Raw genomic sequence first — 23,420 nt, 5'->3', positions numbered from 1 at the left:
ACCCACAGGGTTGACTTTGTGATTAAAAATAGGATTTTTGCTTCTGTGTAGCATAGTTGTACATAACCTGTTTCAAGCAACTTTCTTTGTTTTTGATTTGTATTTCATAGCTTAGTAGCTGCTAATAAAACTAGAAGATCCTGAAAAAATAAAATTTTGTTTTTGGTGGTGCTAGAGGTCTAACTTCAGAGCCTCACAGATGCCAAGCAAGCGCTATACCACTGAGCTACATTCCCAGGCCCCTCCCTTATTTATTAATGTATTTATTGATTAATAGTATATACTTATGGATTCTTGTTTCTTTCAATAAGTTACAATCTATTATTGTCAACGTTTGTTTTGGTTGTCTCAGATTTGGCCAATTGAAGTCCCTTCAGGTTAGGCTTTGTGTACTCTAACATTTACTTACTTTCTGGGACAATAAGATATTCTAAGATTATCTTTTCATCTTACCCAAGTCCTGGAATCAATATTTTTCTCCAATCAGTTCCAACTATTTTTCTAAGGAATGCTGGTCCATTTCAGTAGAGAACCTGAGTACTTTTTTAAACTAAAGATTCATTGACATGGTTATAGAATCAGAGGATATAGATGTTAATATATTAAATATTATCTTAGACCAGTTTAAGAAAAATCTAGAAATTTTAAAAATATATTGGAATGGTCCTAAGTCATATAGAACAGGTGTGACAATAAGATTATGATTGATTCAACAAATCCTTAAATACAGAAACCCAGTCTCTTAATTTTGTTCAAGACAAAATTGTTTTCAAAACACATTTCATAAGAAAAATTTCATTTCTAATATTTCTTTTTTTAATTTAGTTTTAGTTATACATGAGAGTAGAATGCACTTTGATACACCATATATAATGGAGTATAATTTCTTATTCTTGTGGTTACACATGATAGAGAATCTCATCCGTCATATAGTTATGTATGCCATAGGGTAATCATATCTGATTCATTCTACTATCTTCCCTATCCCCATATCCCCTCCCCTCCCTTCAATCCTCTCTGCTTAATCTAAAGTAACTCTATCCTTCCATAGCCCCCACCATTGTGAATTAGCATGTGCATATCAGAGAAAACATTGGGCTTTTGGTTTTTTGGGATTGGCTTATTTTGCTTGGCATGGTATTCTTTAGCTCCATCCAATTACCAGCAAATGTCATAATTTCATTCTTATATATATATGATGGAATATTACTCAGCCTTAAAGAATAAATAATATATATAATATATATATGTGTATATATATATAATATATATATATAAATGTGTGTGTGTATATATATATATATTTTTAAATCCCTTCATCTATTTAAGGTATTCTAGTTTGGTTCCATAGTTTAGCTAATGTGAATTGAGCTGCTATAAACATTAACGTGGCTGCATTACTGTAGTATACTGACTAAGTTCTTTGGATATGAACGGAGAAGTTGGATAATTGGGTCAAATGGTGGTTCCATTATAAGTTTTCTGAGGAATCTCCATACTGCTTTCCATTGTGGTTGCACCAGTTTACCTTCTTACCAGCAATGTACGAGTGTACCTTTTCCCCCACATCCTTGCCAATATTTATTGTTGCTTGTATTCTTGATAATTGCTATTTTGACTGGGGTGAGATGAAATCTTAGTTTTGATTTGCATTTCTCTAATTGCTAAAGATGTTGAACATTTTTTCATATGTTTGTGGATCAATTGTATTTCTTCTGTGAAGTGTTTGTTCAGTTTCTTAGCCCATTTATTGATTGGGCTTAGGGTTTTTTGGTAAGTTTTTTTGAGTTCTTTATCTATCCTGGAGATTATTGCTTTATCTGAGGTGCATATGGTAAAGATTTTCTCCCATTCTGTAGGCTCTCTTTTCACGATGATTGTTTCCTTTGCTGTGAAGAAGCTTTTTAGTTTGAATCCGTCCCACGTATTGATTCTTGATTTTACTTCTTGCACTTTAGGAGTCCTGTTAAGGAAGTCAGAGCCTAAGCTGACATAGTGAAGATTTCAGCCTACTTTTTCTTCTATTAGGCACAGAGTCTCTCTCTGGTCTAGTGCCTAAGTGTTTGATACACTTTGAGTTTTGTGAAGGGTAAGAGATAGGGGTTTAATTCCGTTTTGTTACATGTGGATTTCCATTTTTTCCAGCCCCATTTATTGAATAGGTTATCTTTTCTCCAGTGAATGCTTTTGGTGCCTTTGTCTAATATGAGATAACTGTATTTATGTGGGCTTGTCTCTGTGTTTTCTATTTTGTACCATTGGTCTATGTGTCTGTTTTGGTACCAATACCACGCTATTGCTATACCTCTGTAGTATAGTTTAAGGCCTGGTATTGTGATGCCTCCTGCTTCACTATTCTTTCTAAGGATGGCTTTGGCTCTTCTGGGTTTTTCATTTTTCCAAAGAATTTCATGATTGCTTTTTCTAGTTTTATGAAGAATGTCATTGGGATTTTAATTGGAATTGCATTAAACCTATATAATACTTTTGGAGTATGGCCATTTTGACAATATTAATTCTGCCTATCCAGGAGCATGGGAGGTCTTTCCTCATTTCTAATATTTCTATAATTAATGTGAAGTAATACTATAAAGAGTTTAAGAAAATAACACGTTTCTAGAATACCACAGAATAGGTAATAGAACTATGGAAGAAGCGAGGTACAGTCATATACACCTACAACCCTAGCTACTTGGGGCTAAGGCAGGAGGATCACTTGAGTCAAGGAGTTCAAGGTCAGTGCCTGGACAACACAGTGGACCTCATCTTCAAACAAAAAACAAAAACTATGGGAGAGCTAGTTAATTGATATATATTCAAACTATTTTGTTTCTTCTTCCTAGTATACTTTCTTTGTTTTTATTACTGTTATTCTTTGTTTTGGTGTTGGGGATTGAACCCAGGGCCCTGGGCATGCCAAGCATGTACTCTACCACTGAGCTAAATCTCCTACCCCAGTTTCTTTGGTTTTAGTGGAACCCATGATTATAAGAAACTGCATTTGCTATAGCAAGATGCTGGCCTGTGATATACGGAGGCAGATGTCAGTCTGAAAATACAAATGATACTGATAATTGCAACCCAATACTAATTAGTTAATGTAGGATGCAAACCTTCTAATAATTAATTTTGAAAACTATTTGTATGGCTGGTCAAAAAACTTACTTTAGAATAATATTTTATAGAGGAAAATGTATATAATGCCTATTATTCAAAGAGTAATTTTTAAAACAGAAGGTGTCTGAGAATGTAAAAAAATATTAAGGCACAAAAAATTATACCTTATTTAATAAAATACATAAAATCCACATAAATGCTCAGTTGTTTGACTAATTTACTTTTAATATCATCTTGAACTTAGTTGTATTGCTATTAACTTTTTAAAAATATCAGTACATTCATAAGTATTCAAAGTATTAGTATATTCATAAATGCATAAAAAATATATTGAATGACTACTATGTGCTAGGCCCTGTACTAGGAACTGGTGATATAGTCCTGAACAACAACAAAATGTCCCAAATTATTCTAATTAGGAAAAGGGACAATAGACAAATATGTAAGTGACATGCATTATTAATAGATGGAAGGTAACAAATGTCACAAAGAAAAAGAAGGGAGATTAGAGAGTGCTGGAATAGGGTTGATTTTAATCTTTATACAGGGTGATGAGTTATCACTGAAAAGATGGCATTTGAAAAAATATGGACTTATACATGAATTTGTATGTCATCCTTATGTAACCAGCCATGTTCTGCATCACTCCAATATTAGTTTATATGTGTACCAAAGCAAAAACATAGACAATAAAAAATGGTGAAGGGGCTTAGGGTATAGCTCAGTTGTAGAGTGCTTGCCTAGCATGTGTAAGGCTCTGGGTTCATTTAATCCCCAGTGTGAGTGCACACATACACACATGGAAAATGGGAACATATAAAAATGTTCAAGTTGAATAGTTATAAGGAAAATACAAATTAAAGTAATAATTTATACCCATTAGATTGGCAAAGACTATTAAATGCAATATCAAGCATTGACCCATATGTACGCTAATACATCATTTATGACAATATACATTGGTATAACACCTTTGGAGCTCAAATTTAATCCCTGTTGGGGCTGGAGATATGACTCAGTGCTAGAACACTTATCTAGCAGGCACAAGACCATTAGTAAAATAACTTTTTTTTTGCATTGTACTGGGGATTGAACCCAGCATTCTCTCTCTGAGCTACATCCCAAACCTTTTTTTTTTTTTTTTTTGGTACCAAGAATTGAACCCAGAAGTGCTTAACCACTGAGTCACATCCTCAGTCCTTTTTATTTTGTATGTAGAGACAGTGTCTCACTAAATTGCTTAGGACCTTGCTAAATCACTGAGGCTGACCTTGAACTTGCAATCCTCCTGTCTCAGTTTCCTAAATTGCTGGGATTACAGGTATATGCCACCATGCCAGGTTTTTAAAAAAAAATTTTGAGACAAGGTCTTGCTAAGTTACCTAGGTGGACCTCAAACTTATGAGCCTCCTACCTTAAACCTCAAATTGCTAGGATTACAGGTATTTGTCTGGCATCTGGCTCACAAAATTAAAAAGTTCTTGTGAAACTGAAGGTAAGTTTGCCCCATAATTTAAAAAAAAATTTTAACATTTATTTATTTATTTTAGTACTAGGGATTGAACCCTCGGGCACTCAACTACTGAGCTACATCCCCAGCCCTTTTTATATTTTCTTTAGAGACAGGGTCTTGATAAATTGCTTAGGGCTTCACTAAGTTGCTGAGGTTGGCTTTGAATTTGCAATCCTCCTGCCTCAGCCTCTCCAGCTGCTGGGATTACAGGCATGCATCCCACCCCAACCCTATAATCTAAAATCTCACTTCCTGGGGTCCAATCTGGAGAATCTCCCACATGTGGGCTCAGGCAGACATATACAGGAATGTTCATTGTAACAGTGATGATGGTCATCGTAACAGTGAAAAAACGAAAGTTTAACTGAACAATGGGGGATAAACATAAATCTTGGTTTATTTAGTGGAATATTATAAAGCAGTTAGAATGAATGAAAAAATAGAATATGCCTTTTAATAAATTTTAAGAAAATAGACTGAATCATGTGATTTTTGTGAATATATCACAAAAACAATGTTGAGTAAAGAAGTTGCTGAGCCAGGCTTGGTGGCATGCAACTATAGTCCTAGCTAAAGGAAACTGAGGCAGGAGGATTACTTGATTCCTGGAGTTCAAAACCAGCCTGGGCAACACACCAAGAACTGTCTCAAAAAGTTGCAAAAGATCTATACAATATGCTACTATTTATATACATTTTAATGCCTATAGAATTTCTTGTTTATAGGTATGCATACACAAATAGAAACACAACAAAATGTTATGTAAAAGGAAGATTACATCCTCATCACAGTGGAAATCTCCTTGTGTTTCCAAGCAGCTTATAGAGGTAGAAAGAAAATAAAATTTGCAGTTATATCTAAATTCCACTTTTAATATCCACTAGCTCTGTGATTTGGGCAATTTACTTGTCCTGAGAGCCAATTTCTTTGTCTATATAATGGAAATAACAATCTTGTGGCTACATGTGGTTATTAAAAGAATTAAAGGAGTTAATTCAGGTAAAGTAGCCAGCATAGTACCTGGCACAAAATAGTGGCTCCAAAATGTTAGTTCCCTCCCTTTTTCTTTCAGATTTAAAATGATAGCTTTACTCTCAACACTTCAATAAGGATAATAAGATATAAAATTTTAAAATGCAGTCTATAAAAATAAAAAAAGAAAAAAGATATAAGATTCAAGTGGTTGAAAGAGAGAGACTGAAATTCAATTTTGCTGGGTTTATAACTGATCATGGATTATCAGTGAACTGCTTTACAAATCATTAAAATTAAGTATCAGCACCAGAACACAGAGATCATATTGGGTGGGTACAGTATTGAATGCCTGTGAACCCAGCTACTTGGAAGGCTGAGGCAGGAGGATGGCAATCGTGGTCAGCCTAGGCAACTTAGTGAGACCCCGTCTCAAAATAAAATTTATGAAGGGCTGTGGATGTGGTCAAAAGTAAAATGCTCTTGGATTCAATCTCCAGTGCAAAATGAAGTGTTTATAATGCTCCCTTACGATCATCACTTTCTATTTGTTTGAGACAAGAAAACAAGGGACAAGAATTGAAAATAAGAATCATTGACAGTAAAACCACTCTGAAATAGCATTGCTTCAAGGAGAGTTAAAAGCTCACTGTAATGTCTTAACAATGTAAGGGAATTTCAAGGAATTTAAATCCTTGAAACAAATAATCACAGAGGTATCATATGAAGCTCAGGAGGCTTTCTATCTACCTACCATATTATCCTTCTCCTGATCCTGCTTCTTCAGGTAGCTTAATATGGACATTGTGTCTCTCTCCATTTTATATTGCAGTTTCTTTAAGTCCTCATTACTTTTGGCCAGTCTCCTAGAAGTATCACGATACTCAATCCTAGAGAGTTCAGTGATTTCCAACCTGGCCTCCCAAAGGGAGGCATTGGCCTTGGCTCTTTCCACCACGGAGTCTTCTGGTTTTGTCATCTTCCTGTATGGGAAGAGGACATTAAACAGTATATAACTATTTCTCTACGCTATTAGTATTCTCTCTCTTTTGTTTGGCACTGCCTGTATATACACAAGCAAATACTGTTGAGTGAAAGAATGAATGAATAAGAAATATATATTCATTTGTTTTCATTTAAGAGAATTAAGAGGCACCTCTTCCTGGAAGAGGAGAGTTTTGGAGCATAATTCTAAAAGACTGGAAAGAAAGTCAAATTCATTTCATAAAGCTTCTACATCTTTTCATTTACTTTTTTGATTCTCCCACATTTGAATTGTCTTCTATTCTTATTCAGTTGACTGTGAACTTCGGTTCTTTCTACTCTTACTTCTGCAGGAGGACACTTTGTAGTGTACTTGCAATCTTCCCACCCACTCCACACCCCCACCAAGTTTTGTTTGGGGTTTTTGTTTTTGTTGTTTTGGGTAGGCCTTGGACCAAAGATAAGTCACTCAGGCAAGAATGTTAACTATTCTACCAATTGGTACCACAGTGCATCAGGGTTTAAAGATGCCTGAGATACAAATCATAATTATGTATACAAAGGTGAAGAGAATATTTTTTTAAAAGAGGGCGTTGGGGTATAGCTAAATGATGAGGCCTTCCCTGGATTTGATCCCCAGCACTTCCAAAATGAATGAATGAATGAATGGATGGATGGATGGATGAATTTGAAGATAAAACAATAAAAGGTGAGATTTTTCAAAATATTTATTGTACAAGCATTAACAAAGCACTGTCCCTTCTTACATGGTAGACATATTAGATATATGAAAAATACATAAAAAGCTTCACTTGTATTTAAATTCTAAACATTCTCACACATTTGTGAGTGGACCTTTCTAGACTGTCAACCTCCATTTATCAACTCTTGGTCCTTAGTACCTGTTCACCCCTAACTTTTGTTCTCTTCAAATGAAGGCCAGTTCTATCCCCAACCCCATACTCCAGATGTTGACCTCTTTCCAGCACTAGTGATAGACTAGTTTAGACACTAGTGATAGACTGCCTTGCTACAATCATCCATTTGCTCCCAGAAGGTATCAGAGTACTTGGTGTAAGAAATTAGATACCCCTAACACTGACTGGAGAAACAAAGCAGAATTTCTCAAACAATGGGCAGTGAAACAGCCAAGGAATAAAAGTTCTGTTATCCTGAATGTTCTTAATTTTTTACATGTGTACTGCAGATGTATATATAGCAAAAATCTGAAAACGTGATAGAGAGTACCAGATGGGATAAGGCCTTGGCACTTTTTTAAAAAGTGCTAGACTCTGAAGTTTTGTTTAAAAAGAAAAGAAAAGACCTTGTATAAGAACACATTAATACAAGGGAAGGAAAAAAGCTACAAATAATTGGTCTATCACAAAACAATAGTATTAGTTATCTACAAATGATGGGATTATGGGTGATTTTTTTTCTCCTTTGGTGTTTTTCATGTTTTCCAAACTCTGTACTAAGCATGAGTTACTATCTTAAACATTTTTTTAATTTTTATATATATTATTATTTTTGCCACGTTGGAATTTTGGAATCCTGGGCCTCACTTATGCTAGGCAAGCGCTCGATTAATGAGCTACACTTCCACCCCTCCCCCCCAAACACACACAATCAAGTTACTCTATAAACATTACAAATTTTGGGATTCCTGGTCCCATATATGGTGAGACACCATGTAAAACTCCAGTACGTTTAGAAGCCACCGGGGTCACCTAATAGGTCTGGTGGCAATCTAGTAGCAACTCCAAGCATGGAAGGGATTAGTGCTAGAGCATTACCAGTTTCAGGAAAACCTAACTACCCAATCTGGTCAAATCCTTCAGGTTCCTCCTAGAACCAAACCGATTCCTGAAAAGGTCCAAGGAATTACATCGACCACCCAGACCAGAAAGTCTTCTAGATATTCAAGATCATCTAAGCCGCATAGCAGAGCAGGCGGGGGCCAAGCTAGAATCAACAGTAGGCGCTGTCCTTAGAAGCCGGAAAAGCCAGAGCAGGGTCGACTGGCCGGCGCGGGGTGGCCAGTGAGCCAGTCCCCAGAGTCGAAATCCCCTGAGGCCAGGCCCAGGGAGAGGGGACTCCAGGACGGCTGCTCCTTACTTAATGTCTTTGCCTTTGCCTTTGCCTTTCCGTTTGTCCTTTTTCTTCGGCGGCATCTTGGCTTCTCCAGGAGCCCAGCCTCGTCGTTGCCTGTCCCGGCCTCCCGGGCCGGTTCAGTCTCTAAGGAAACCGGCACGCGGAGAGGGTAACGTCCACCTGGCGGTTGCCGGCGCGCGGAGAGCGCACGCGCCGTGACGTGGCCGCGCCGCGGACGCGCGAGGGGCGGGGCGGAGATCGCGCCGAGGGCGGCGGGCGGCCGCGCCAGGGCGGCGCGCGCGGTGAGTGTGCGAGTGGCGGCGTCGCCGGCTTCTGCTCCGGGCTCGGGCTGAGACAAGCACGCCGGCGGGGAGCGGGAGCCCAGTAGCCCTGGGCGGTGGTGCGGCGTCCTGCGGGCTGGGCGTCGCGGGCGTCGTGGCGGTTGGGGCGCTCCTCGCCTCCAGAGGCTTGGTCCCCGCGGGTCTCCCCGCCCCGCCGTGGTAGCCCGAGCGCTGGCTGCGGTCTTGCAGCCTTTCCCTTCTCGTCTGCCTTCCGTGCCGCATCCTGCGCGACCCCGGTTGCTTCTTCCTCGACCTTGCTGCTCCTCAGCTACTCTTGCTTTCCTTCTCCCTTTCCTGGCTTCTAACTTGCAGTTTCCCTAAGGCATGGCGCACCAGCGGACGTCCCAGGCCAAACATTTTCCGAGAGATAATCGAGGACTTTTCCGAGGGCAGTGGCCAGGCTGCCAGTCTCCGCAGGACAGAGTGTCCCGGCGCCCTGGAGTGGGGTCACCAGGCGAGTCCTGGGTTCCCTGGGTCCAGTGTGACCCGTGCCGCCCGCCCAGAACCGTCCCCCAGATTCCCATTAGCCAGTACCTCTTTCGTTCACAGTCTCTCTGCAAGTCGCGTAAAGTTGTAAGCTCTTGCCTTGTCTCCCCTACCCTCATCTTGACTACACCTTAGAAAAGGAGTGTACTCTAAAATATTCTCATTTTTCAAGGGAGGATCTCTGCGATTATTCCTTCATTCAGTGAGAGTCAGTGAGTCATTAAGGAAGATGGGTGTTCTAGCTTCCAATTCAGTATTAGACATGTGGCTGAAGCTCTGCTCTGCCTTATTCCCTTTTCAAATTACATTTTGGATTTCTTCAAAACGTCATTGTAGATCCTCCTGCATTTCTCCAGGGAGAACTTAATCCTATATCCCTTCTTGAGGTCTTTGATGACCCCTCCCCCACTTTTTCTCTTAACTTAGTTTTTATTCCTCAATTCTGTGATTAGAGGAAACATGCTGATTTGGTAAGGAGCTCTGAAAACCACCTTAGATGTGGCATGTGCTACCATTGACTATGCCTTGTTCTGTTTCTGGTGCATTTTCACCCCTATTTATTTGCCATGGTTGCATGAGTAGAAAGAATTACAATACACTGAAGGAGTTACCTCTGATATGAAATCTATAAAGATAGATTATTTTTGTGTATCTCAAGTTCTATAAAAGCATCCTGTTGGTAGCTTGCAGAAGAAAGAGTAGGGCATCCTCTGTCACAATCTATATATTTAGAATTCATTCAAAATATTATAAAAGTCCAAAACTTACTTGATCATTGGCCTACAGATTCATTTATAAACATAAAATTTTGACTATAACAAGAGTACTTTGTAATATCTGCATAACATCTTAAAGTACTTTATTGTATGATTCATGTTTTTATAGACTTTGCTTTTGTAGATAAAACTGTTATGACCTGAGTATGACCAGTAGGAATGTCAAGATGTTTTACTCTGATAGAGGTGGTTCTACAATCAACTGTCTTCTGAATCTCCACATTCTCTACCAAAGAACTCAGTGTTGTTATTCAGTCATTGTTTGGCGAGAACAACTGATGGTACAGATAGCACATTAGGAAGCTGCTATTTAGCAATTTATCTGGTAGCATTTCCTTCCCTAATTGAAGGTAGGCAGCTTTACTATGAAGTTTCAGGCACTGTTTTACCGCATGGATTTGCTTTGTTTCATGGTTCTTCTTATGCTTTTAAAACTGGGAATAAGCCATTTAGGGTTTCATTGGCATGGATTTATAATTCATTTTCTGTCTGATTCTTATAGTTCCTGGTCAACATAGAAATGTGGAGTATATTGACTGAATCCTCATGCAGACAAGATCATTATGGTAGGTAGAGCAGGTATCTGGACATAAGGTAATATCTCTGCTAGCTTATGTCCATAAATGTACTTAATATGTTCTTGGGTGGTAGTTTTTTGTTTTGTTCCTGAGTTGGATTCTTTATCTTTTGCAAAATGATACCAATTGTCTTCTTTCCAGTGATTATAGTACCAAGTGTGAAGTTGTTCAACAAGCTGTCTTTTTTTTTTTTTTTTGGTGGTGCTGGGTATTGAACCCAGGGCCTTGTGTATGTGAGGCAAGCCCTCTACCAACTGAGCTATATCCCCAGCCCTCAACAAGCTATGTCTAGAATTAAGAACTGTAATGTATCAAAATTATTTTTCTGGTAGTTACAAAACTGAGTTCACTCTGTAAAGTCATCTGTGGTTTTACTGTGGTTTCTTTTGGAGACCCAACTTTCTCCTTGTAGATCATCTTTGAAATCACTTGATAGCAGATGATACTCTGTAGGTGAAAAAGACTTGATAAATGGTTTTTAATTTTGTTTTCACACAGCCTCTAGAATCCTATATAATAATTATACAGACTATGTCTGAGGGGAACTGAGCAGTCTTTCTGAATGTCATGGGAGTTACTTTCATTCTACTTTTTTATTGTATGCACTGAAAATATATAATTCTCTTAAATGGACATTATCTTATGATATTATGATAAGTTCATATCCCAACAGAGGCATTATAAGGAATTCTTATGGGGGGGGGGTCAAGGATTTAATAGTATCAATTTCAGATTAATAACATTCACTATTTATACAAGTTGTACTGCCACAGATAATTATTAATCTTTGCACTTTATTTGCAAAATATGCAAATTATCCATCCCAACCTTGGCGTGGGATTAAATCCATTTTTCTGGAATTCAAAGTCAGTTCTATAAGAAAAGTTATCCAAATTTCGGGCTTATTTGTATTTACTTTTATATCTTGGATCCCTCAAATTTCATTCATTTAAGAAGTGTTTAGTAAGTACTAGCTTCATACCAGGTTATTTATTAGCTTGATAAAGAGGGCAGGACAGGACAGGGCCTTTTCTCTCAAATTGCTCACAATCATGAGTATAAGACTCCAACCCAGACATTAATCTCTGAGAATACACACTCTTGTTGGCAACCATACATAAACACTTAAAAATAATCAGTGATTAGTAAAGGGGAGATGGCATAGATCCTCTGTGCTACAGGAATTTAGAGACATTTGAGACTGTCATAGTCTGGGAAAGTTTACAGAAGGAGGTGGATGGAAAGGAAGAGGGGAGGCTCTTTGGGAAGGTAGAACAGAGGAAGTAAAATTCCCAGAGTGCTTGAGACAAGGAATAGTCTAACTAGGGCAGTTTAACTGTGGTTCCTAAAGTGGGGTCCACAGACCAGTAGTAGCATCAACATCACCTGAGGACATGTTAGGAATGCAGTTTCACAGTCCTAACCTTAGGCCTACTGAATCAGAAAATTCTGGCAGTGAGATCCACATTCTGTGTATTAATAAGCCAGTCAAGGGCTACAGGAGTAGCTCAGTGGTAGAGCACTTGCTGAGCATGCATGAGGCCCTGGGTTTAATCCCCTGCAACTTTAAAAAAAAAAAAAAAGTCAATCTATTAAAGCTTCCCAGGTGGTTCTGATACATACTAAAGTCTGAAAAATCACTGGATCAGGGTGTTCCTGTACAGGAGGAATGGGCAAAAAAAAATTTGGAAAGATAGGCTGGGAACTCATATGTGAAGGACTTAGACTGTCAGGAGGAGTTTGTCTTTTATTCTGCAGACCAGAGTCATTAACTTGGGACTTGAGGACTGGGTTTGGCCCATAAATGTGTTTTGTTTGACCTACATGGTGGTTTTTTTGGATTTTAGGTGGAATTAGTTGTCATCATTTAAAACCAGCAGATTTGCTTGGACTTAACTGGAAAAAAATGAGAAGACTTGGCAATAGGGGGCTTATCTTCCATTATGGCAGCAATTGGTGGTAACAGCAAGAAACTGCTCTTTTAGATGGGACATGTGCTTTCCAGTTGCCACAGTCTCTACCACTTCCTGTTGTTTTACACATACTTTTACTCATTTGCATTTCCTGCCTGGCCTCTGTAGACATTAAGTCCTGTTGTGGATAGTGGGAACTTGATGAAAGTTTTGAGAAAAGTGACATCATTTTTATATTGTTAATTCATTCAACAAACATTGGCTAATTAAACACATATGCCAGGTTGTGCTAAGTAATTAGAGTTCAAAGATAAATAAGGGGCCAAGGTTGTGGCTCAGTGGTAGAGCCCCTGCCTAGCATGTGCAAGGTACTGGGTTTGATTTTCAGCACCACATATAAATAAATAAGATAAAGGCCTATTGCCAACTTAAAAAAAAAGATAAATGAGTGCCTGCTATATGCTGGTTTATCACTTAGTGGGAAAAAATGAAAGCACATTTTTAGAAACTTGGTGATGTTTGCATTTGAGAACAGTGACATCTTGGTGATTGGTGTACCATGTATGGTGTACCAATTTAGAGACCATAACAATTCAAGTCTAAAGTAATAAGTACTAGGATTTAGGTATCAGCAAGGGGACTAAAAGTAAAGATGGGAAGATACTGAAAAGGAAGCATCATCAGTTCTTGATAAAAGGGTGCAATATAGAAAGCATGAGAGGACCATTCAAATGATAGTCAAGATTTTGAGTTGCATGTTAGGAAATTATACCACTAAAGAAACAGGAGTTCAGCAAGAGACTCCACTTAATCTCTCTGTGTATATGTGTGTAGGGGCAGAGAGTGGGGGAGGTTTAGAGGTACCAGTTTGAATTGTCTCTTGTTTTGAGCTGTTATATTGGGCTACATACAATTTTAAGTGTTTTTTAAGAGGAAAACTTAATAGAAATATCAAGATTGCATGCTTAGAGGTAGATAGCACTCATCCCATCCTAGAATTCCAAGGAAACTCCTGGAGAAGGGTTTAATTTGTAGTCACAAAAATGGAAGAAGATACTCCTTGGAAACATTTGTTGTAGTTAGAACTTATAACACTGGTTGTATGAGTCAAATTTGTAATTAAAATCCTCTCTTGAATGTATGATCTTCAGGTCTGTGTTGTGTAGACTGTTTCTGTTTCTGAGGGACTGAAAAATACTATATAACCTCAAATATTTTCTAAGTGTCAACACTGTCTTCAGAACTTAAAATTGGCCATGTTCATAGCTCAGTTATGAATTGTTATCATAACGCTTACTCATTCTTTCCCCTAGTACTGGGGATCCATTGCAGGGCCTTATGCATGCTGGACAAGCAGTCTACCACTGATTTACATCCCCAGCTCCTCCCCCTTTTTAAAACAATTTTCATTTTTTGTTTTAAATTTTTTTGTAGTTGTACATGGACAGCATGCCTTTATTTTATTTATTTATTTTTGTGTGGTGCTAAGGATTAAACCCAGTGCCTCACATGTGCTAGGCAAGCACTGCCATTGAGCTATAACCCCAGCCCCTAAAAAATTTCATTTTGAGACAGGATCTCACTAAGTTTCCCTGACTAGCTTTGAATTTGTGATCCTCCTGCTTCAGTCTCCTAAGCTGGATTTGCAGGCATACACCACCATTCCTAGCATAACTGTTGGTCTTTTGAAAAGTTTTTCCTCTAAGGATCCTGTGTTTGCAGTGCTGGGTTTCCCCACATACACATGCCTTTTTTCGTGGAAAATGTTTATACTACAGTAAAATATATATAAGAATTGATATTTTAAAACATTTTTAAGTATATAATTCAGTGGCATTACTTACATTCACAGTGTTTTATAGCCATAACTATTTCCAAAACTTCATTAAGGAACTCTACCATTAAGCAATAACACCTCATGCTTCCCTTTCACCACCACTGATCTGCATCTCTTTGAATTCACCTTTTAAATATTTCATATACTTAGAATCATACAATGTATGATCTTTTTGTCTGACTTCTTTCATTTAACATAATGTTTTTAAAGTTCATCATGTAGCATGTATTAGAACTTCATCCCTTTTTCTGGCTAAGCAATATTCTGTTGTATTGGTATAGCATATTTTGTTTATCCATGCATCTGTTGATGGTAAATGAGTCATTTCCACCTGTTACTATTGTGAATAATTATGCTGTGAACACTGGCATAGAATTATTTGCTTGAGCTGGGCACAGTGGTGCACACCTATAATCTCAGGTGCTCAGGAGGTTGAGGCAGGAGGATCACAAATTTGAGGCCCACCTGGGCAACTTCACCAGATTCTGTCTCAAAATAAAATAAAAAAGAACTGGGTATGTAGCTCAGTGTGGTAGAATGCTCCTGGGTTTAAATCCCTAGTACCAAGAAAATAAAAAAAGAAGAACGATCCGTTTGAATCCCTGTTTTCAGTTCTTGTGGATATGAAAGTAGGTCTGGTATTGTCTTTTAACCTAGTACTCACACATGTAATAGGAAGTAACCACTCACTCATTACACTGTGAAACAACAGCTGATCTTTGGGTTCTCAGCAACACTCAAAAGACCCCACAAAATGCAGAAACTAGATTTAGAATTAACTCTTGAGTTACTACTCTTTCATTTTTACACACACATGGGCACACACTCACACACAGTAGCTTTCAGAGAATATGACTTGCTTCTCTTGCTGTTAATGACTTTATAAATGATCTTGCTGAATGGTGAGAGTGGCTGAAGTTGTGATTTGAATGAGAAGAAAGTGTAGAAGAGAAAAAAAACAGCCAGAGAGTATTAGACTATGAGTTATTCATAGTAAATGAAAAGGGGTCTATAAACCACTAAAGAACTGGCATGAAGTTCATGACCCTTATTCTGTTGAAGAGACACTGATTTGCTTATTTAACAAAATTAGAATAATTATAGCCCACTGATTTATATCCCACAATAGATTTTTTAAAAAAATTAAGTGGTGATGGTTTATTGAGGGAGGTGGACACATGACAGCACTGATCTGTGTCCATAGATAACATGATATCAAGGAAAAATAGCTCAAAAAGCCTAGCAGTCTGGGACCATTAGTATTAGAAGAGCAGACAATATGCCCTTGGAGGCACCCAGAGTTTACAGGAAAATATAGCTGATAGTATGACCCTTAACTATAAATAAAAGGCTGTGTTCTGTATAGGAAATTATGTAATTCACTTAGAAAACAATTTTACCGAATGCTATTAAAATTAAAATGTTGTGGTATTAAAATGTTGAGGGAAAGCATTTAAAGACATATTTTGGAAAATGTAATTATGTAGAATCCTTATTCCTTGCCTTAAACATGAAGTGATCATTATAATACTTAATACTTAATACATAATACTTGAATCTGTTTGTTTGTTGTTTATTTGAGGTATGGGGTTAGAACTCAGGGGTCCTTTACCCCTGAGCTACATCTTCAGCTAATTTTTTTTTTTCTTTTTTATTTGAGACAGAGTCTCACTAAGTTGCCAGGGCTGGTCTTAAACTTGTGATCCTCCTGCCTCAGCCTCCTAAGTCTGGAATTAAGGGGTGTGCCACCATGCCCTATAGCTGTAGTTGAATCTTTGTCATGTTTTTCATTTTGATTTAACATGGTTGAGGCCCATGCCTATAATCCCAGTGGCTGGGGAGACTGAGGAAGGAGGATCCTGAGTTCAAAATCAACCTCAGCAATTTAGTGAGGCCTGAGACTTTGTCTCCAAATAAAATGTTAAAAAGGGCTGGGGATGTGGTTTAGTGGTTAAGCACTCCTGGGTTCAATTCCCAGTATCTACATACATACATACATATATCCATAAAATGGTTGAAGCAGTAACTGTTTTTCAGTTGATAACAAAAAGGGAAAATATATTTTTCTTCTCTTCCCATAGTTGAACTCTAAGCAGTTCTTAGTGATACTGATCCTTGGCAGTTATTCTTCTGTAAATACAGTAGTCTCCCCTTATCCATGGGGGATACTTTCTAAGAACAATTATGGATGCCTGAAGCCACAGAAAGTATTGAATCTTATATATAGTGTTTTTTCTGTACATAACTGTGACAGAGTTTAATTTATAAATTAGGCACAGTAAGAGATTAGCAACAATAATAAATTAGAAAAATTATAATATACTGTAATAAAAATTATTTGAAACTTATGAATTATTTATTTTTAGAATTTACCATTGAATTTCTGACCACAATTGGCTGTGGGTAACTGAAACTGTGGAAAGCAAAATAGTAGAAAAGGGAGTCTTCTGTAAGTACCTCTCACAGTAGATGTGGAGGTACAGCTAGCTTATCACTTCAGATTTTCATTTTATTTGTTTATTGGGAAAATAGGAACCCCTTCCAGATTGGTAGTATTGTCTTATATAAAGGACTTTAATTCTTAATGGACAGATAAGAAAAGACTTTGTGACTTGTGAAAAAAGAAGCCTCAGTAGCAACAGCTTTCTTTGTATGGTGATTATTGTAGCTAAGTCATGCCTAAAACAATGGAGAATGAAGGCATCCGCTGCCTGACTCATCTTGATGTAACATCCAGATTGTTTCATTGTACAGAAGGGTCCTTTTGGACACTTGTCTAATGATGTTTTGATTAAAATGGAATAAAATATGGAAAGAAGCAATCTACTTATAGGAAGGAATTTTATATTTGTTGATAACTAGAGAGCATCAATTCTAATTCCTTTATTGAGAGTAAGATATTTGATCTGAGGGTGAGCGGAGCCTTAAAGGTTATGTCATTCAACTACCCTCCTGATCTGTGACCCCACTCTGGACATTTTGGCTGAGCCCTCCAGGCAAGGAACCTCCCGTCCCCACCAGTGTAAGACACCTCATATTATTGGAAAATTGTTCCTGCTCAGTGTCTCCCAATGTTTCTTTGCTCATGGACCTTAATTACAACTCCTTGGCAATGATCTAATAAAAGTTGATTTTTTTTTTCCACATAAGGGAGTTTATTAAGCAAACAGAGTGTCTCCCTGCAGGGTAAGAAAGAAATGAGAGGAAAAGAAAGGGAAAGAGAAAGGGCACGTGCAAGAGAGAGTGGAAAATGAGGAGGAGAAAGAAAGCAAGTCGGGGAGAGAAAAGCAAGAGAGAAAAGATGGCGGTAAAGCTATCTTTAAGAATCCCACTGGGCTAACAGGGGACCAATAATGGAGAAGGATACTTGCAAGCTGACTGATGAACCAATAGCTAGCTAGGATGTTCACAGACTGACAGTAGTTGGGAGGCAGGGAAAATGGCTGCACCGGAAAGGGCGGGGAAAGTTGATTTTTAAATAAACCTTTTTATTAGTTTTATTGATTTTTTGAAAATACTTGTTATAAAATCTTCCAGTGGTTTTCAGATCTGGACCAGTTGTCAGTATTGTAACTTTCTAACAAATATCTCTTCAGTACCTAAGTATTAATGCTACTATTTTATGATTAGACAACTTTTTCCTATGTAGCATAGACTAAGTTACTGTTCTATTAATATTTTCTTTCTGTATCTTCCTTGATTAGTATTTGAAACCATTTAATTAGTATTTGAAACCTTATTCAATTTTTATTCAGTTATTCAATTATTAACTGTACCTATCCTCTAAAGAAATGCAATAATTTGTTTTCTTCCAACTCTTTCCTAAGTATATCTGACTTTTATTTGAAGTATTTAAATTCACTACCAAGTTGGATGACACATGCTTATAATCCCAGCAACTCAGGAGACTGAGGCTAGAGGATTACAAATTCAAGGCCAGCCTCAGCAATTTAGCAAGATCCTATCAGAATAAAAAATAAAAAGGGCTCAGACATAGCTCAGTGGTAAAGTGTCCTAAGTTCAATCAGGACTTATATAAGTTGTAGTTTTTCTGACTTTGTTTTCCTTAACTAAATATTGGCACTTATAGAAAATAGAAAACTTAAAGTAGTAGGGTAAATTTTAAGAGAAGTTGAAAATCAATATTATTTCTTTAATTTTTACTTTTTTCTTCTTTTCTTTTTCTGTTCTATGGGATTTGAACTCCGGACCTCACATATTCCCCAGGCAGACGCTCTACCACTTTTTACTTTTTTGATACTGAGGATTGAACCCAGGGGTGCTTTGACACTGAGCTAAGTTCTCCTTTTATTTTTTATTTTGAGACAGGATCTCACTAAGTTACTTAGGGCCTTGCTAAATTGTTGGGGCTGACTTTCAACTTGGGATCCTCTCACCTCAGCCTCCTTAGTCACTGGGATTACAGAGCCTTTTTCTTCTTTTTTAATTTTATTTTAAAACATGGTCTTACTTGTTGCCTAGACTAGCCTCATATTTGCAATCCTGCCTCAGCCTCCTGAGTATCTGGCTTTACAGGTGTGTGCTTCCACACTGGGTACATACTTCATTTTTAAAACTGAATATCTGGTTGGGAATGTAGTTCAGTGTTAAAGCACTTACCTAGCATGCGTAAGACCCTGGGTTTGATTCCCAGCACTGGGAAAAAAAAAATCATTGGTGCCTGACCTGGTGGTACAATATATGTATAGTCCTAGCTACTCAGGAGGCTTGAGGTCAGATTGGGCAACATAAGACCCTTTCTCAAAAACAAAAGAAGGGTTTCAAAAGTTAGTATTACAATAATATGTAGTTTTTAACCAGAAGTATATAAGTTGAAAGTGTAGTATGTATATAGATACTGTGTATATAAGGATATAGATACATACAATCATGCACTACATAACATTTAAGTCAACAACAGACCATATGTCCAACAGTATATACTATACAACCTAGATATGTAGTAGACATTACCATCTTGGTTTGTGTAAGAACATTCTTTTGTTCTCACAGTATGATATCTCTCTCTCTCTATCTCTCTCTTTTAGGGGGGATACCAGGGATTGAACTCAGGGGCACTCAACCGCTGAGCCACATCCCCAGTCCTATTTTGTATTTTATTTAGACACAGGGTCTCACTGAGTTGCTTAGTGCCTCACTTTTGCTGAGGCTGGATTTGAACTTGCAGTCCTTCTTCCTCAGCCTGCTAAGCTGCTGGATTACAGACAGGTGTGCACCACCATGCCTGGCACAATATGAACTCTCTTAATGACACATTTTTCAGAATGTATTCCCATCATTAATCAATGCATGAATGTACTGAAAAAAAAACTGAACACAAAATATTATTCAAATACTGGTTTGTTTGTTTGTTTATTTGCTTTTTTTTGTTTGTTTTTTGAGACAGGGTCTTGCTATGTTCCCTAGGCTGGCCTCAGACTCCTGGGCTCAAGAGATCTTCATGCCTCAGCCTCCCAAGTAGTTGGGACTACAGGTGCAAGTCACCATGCCCAGCATTCAAATCCTGGTTGTAGCTTCTAGCCTCTAAGTTGGCTCTTAACAATCCTCACCTTCTAATACTCATGCATTTGTGTGGTCCCATTGCACATTTCATCATGGTTGGTCTGAGTAACCATTAGAATCTAAGGAAGTGATAGTGCATGACTCATAGGGCTAGCTCTTCTTGGATTGTCCACTCTGGAGGAAGCCAGCCACCATGTTGTGAAGACATTCAAGCAGCCCAATGGAGAGTTCGTGTGGGGAGCAACTGAGGCTTCCTGCCAACAGCCAGGACCAACTTGCTAACCACTGAGTGAGCCATCTTGGAGATGGGTACTCCAATCCCAGTCAAGCCTTCAGACAACTGTAGCTACAGCCTACATCTTGACAACCATCTCACAAGAGACCCTGAGCCAGAACTACCAAATTAAGCCTCTCCCAAATTCCCATACCACAGAAACTGAGATAATAAATGCTTATCATTGTTGAAGCTACTAAGTTTCGGGATTATTTGTTATATAGCAATAGATAACTAATGCATAGCATTCTAAAATATTTTAGGAGAGAATTTTAACAATATAAGCAATATTTAAGATTTTTTGGTTTCTATTTTTTGGGGGAGGGGGCGAGGGGCTCCTGAGGATTGACCCAGGGGTGCTTTACCACTGAGCTACATCCCCAGTCCTTTTTTTATTTTGAGCCTGGGTCTCACTAAGTTGCTGAGTCTAGCCTTGAACTTGAAATCCTCATGTCTCAGCCTTCTGAGTCTCTGGGATTACAGGCATGTGTCACTATGCCTGACCTTAGAACTTTATTATTTTTTTTAGTTTATCACAATTTCGATAATTTGAAGGTTAGTTAATTAATTTTGGTACTGGGGATTTAGCCCTGGTGTACTTAACCACTGAGCCACATCCCCAAATCTTTTTAATTTTTAAAAGTTTTTTTGTAGTTGTAGATAGACAGAATGTCTTTATTTTTTTTATTTCCATGTGGTGCTAAGGATCGAACCCAGTGCCTTATGCATGCTAGCTGAGCGCTCCACTGCTGAGCTAAGGCCCCAGCCCTCATTTTTTATTTTGAGACAGATTATTACTAAGTTACTAAGGCTGGCTTTGAATTCATGATCCTCCCAAGTTGATGAGATTATAGGCATATGCCACCATGCCCAATGTGTTTTGATTTTAAAAATTCAATTTAGCTATAGAACTATGAGGTTATAGAAAATAAAATTATAGTTCCCCCAAAATTAATATGAGTAGGTTAGGGATTTCTTTTTTTTATTAAATTTTTTTATTTTTTAAATTTTGTTCTAATTAGTTATACATGACAGTATGCATTTAAATACATATTATACACCAATGGAGCACAACTTTTCCTTCCTCTGACTGAACATGGTGCAGAGTCACACTCGTAGTGTAATCATACATGTAAGAATAAATTTTGTTTTTAGGAATTTCTTGATCAGTTGCATTCTCACTTAAAATCTGTTGTTTACAAAAGTATAATTTCTTTTTATGACACTTGAAATTTATTCCTGTTGTCAGTTCCTACTGGATACCACCTTGGGCATTGATTTAGGTGACTGGGTTACATTGATAAATAAAGATTTCTGCTCTTGAGGAGCTTATATTTTCTCAAGAATACAGACAGTAAGTAAACTTTCTGGCATGTTACAATATGATAAGTGATGTAGAATAAAGGAAAAGTAGATCAGAGTAAGGGAAATTGGGAAAACAGGAGGAAGGGGACACAAGAGGGTGGGAAGTTGTAGTATTAAAGAGAGCCCTAAGAGAGCAGATAATAAATATTTAGAGCCAGACACAGTGGCACACACCTGTAATCTTAGAGATTTAGGAGGCTAAGGCAGGAGGATCCAAGTTTGAGGCCAGCTTCAGCAATTTAGTGAGGTCCTAAGCAAATTTTAGCAAAACTCTGTCTCAAAATAAGAAGGAAAAAAGGGCTGGTGATGTGGTTCAGTGATAAGCACCTCTGGGTTCAATCCTCAAAAAGGATAGGCCTCAATAAGAAAAGCAGCATCAGTTCCCGCCACTTAAAAAAAAAAAAAAAAAAAAAAAAAGCAAGTAAGGCTATATTAGTAAATTTCCTGAAAGATGGTGGCTTGGAGCTAAATCAGTAGTGATGGAATTGGTCAAAAAAGGTGTATTCTGTATTTATTCAGTAGGAAAATGAACTTTTCAAAGCTCTTGATCATGTTTAACAAGATCAAACTACTACAAGACTTTCACATCCTGCTGCAAGTCAAACTTTCTTATCTCTTAACCATTCTCTCTACCCCTATATCCATTTTTTCTGGATGGTCTAGTCATTATGACTGTGAGTCTGGAATTAAGCCGTCTGGGTTTGATTTCTGGTTTTTCATTAACCACTGTGTGTCTTAACCCTGTATGTGCTATCATCCTATACAGAATTGAAAACTTAGGACTTAATTAAGGGTTAAATAGATTCTCTATGCCCCAGTTTTCTAATTGTAGAATGGGGATATTAATGATATCACCCTACTCTCAGAGGGATATTGAGATTAAACAAGGTAATCCATGCAAAATACTTAGCGTAAAGCTTGGCATGTCTGATTAAGGTCTCATAAATATTAGCTGCTATTATTATCTCAGATTGTGTTCTTGTGGTCACAGTCTTCCCTCTGCATTAAATGTTAACCTTTCTTAATATACTCTCTTCCATTATAATATTTTACTTTCTGTTTTTGTTTCCCAAATCTATGCAATAACAATTCTTAAAATGAAGTTTTAAAATAAAGCCAAACTATCCATAATTTTCCTATTATCTATTTCATCTTTTTATAATACCTTTGGTCTTTGTCCACATCTTTATGTAGTTACTTTTACTCATTTTTCATAATCAGTTTAAAGGTCATCTCATGATGCCATTCCAAATCCTCTTGGTAGTTAGCCCTTCTATGCTTTGGACTCCTTTACTATTTTAAACAAAGATGTGGTTATCTGTATATATGTCTGTCACCTTGTCAAATTCTGAGCATCTTAAATAAAAAGACCTGTTTTATTCACCTAGCATTTAGTGAGCATCAGTGAAGATTTGTAGAATTAGACAACCTAGTGATCCTAACAAAGTCACCACTGTACTCCTTCTATGTAATTACTACATTCATATTTGTGACTTTTGCTGAAAGTCTTCAGTTGCTTCCTGTTACCTGCAGAGTAAAGTCTAGACTCCTTAGCTGGGTATTTGGTACACTCAACTATCTGACTTCAATTTCAACTTTATTTCCTACTACAGTTAGTCAAACTGAACTGGACTTGCCAGGGTGCCC

At 37.6% G+C, this 23,420-nt stretch overlaps 2 protein-coding genes across 5 annotated transcripts in view; one reads left to right on the top strand and one right to left on the bottom strand.

Annotated features, from left to right (window-relative positions):
• The window catches only part of Bbof1 (basal body orientation factor 1), a 42,909-nt gene extending 34,010 nt beyond the window's left edge, over positions 1 to 8,899 (bottom strand). The window contains exons 1-2 of one of the 2 annotated variants that reach the window (XM_047539491.1): positions 8,705 to 8,899; positions 6,357 to 6,585 (exon numbers count right to left, since the gene is read on the bottom strand). In XM_047539491.1, the coding sequence (XP_047395447.1) occupies positions 6,357 to 6,585; positions 8,705 to 8,760 (285 nt within the window). In that variant the 5' untranslated portion in view covers positions 8,761 to 8,899. The remainder of the gene's footprint in view (positions 1 to 6,356; positions 6,586 to 8,704) is intronic. The other variant, XM_047539492.1, reaches the window with a different exon arrangement.
• Positions 8,900 to 8,917: 18 nt separating this feature from the next.
• Positions 8,918 to 23,420, top strand: part of Entpd5 (ectonucleoside triphosphate diphosphohydrolase 5 (inactive)) — a 39,948-nt gene continuing 25,445 nt past the window's right edge. For 2 of the 3 annotated variants that reach the window (XM_047539498.1, XM_047539495.1), the window contains exons 1-2: positions 8,918 to 8,982; positions 10,786 to 10,849. The gene's annotated coding sequence lies outside the window, so the exon portion shown is untranslated. The remainder of the gene's footprint in view (positions 8,983 to 10,785; positions 10,850 to 23,420) is intronic. The other variant, XM_047539501.1, reaches the window with a different exon arrangement.

The sequence above is a fragment of the Sciurus carolinensis genome, chromosome 2, assembly GCF_902686445.1.
Source record: "Sciurus carolinensis chromosome 2, mSciCar1.2, whole genome shotgun sequence".
Taxonomy (NCBI): Eukaryota; Metazoa; Chordata; class Mammalia; order Rodentia; family Sciuridae; genus Sciurus; species Sciurus carolinensis.
Note: the sequence above shows the minus strand (reverse complement) of the source record. Positions and strands in the feature narration are given on the sequence as shown.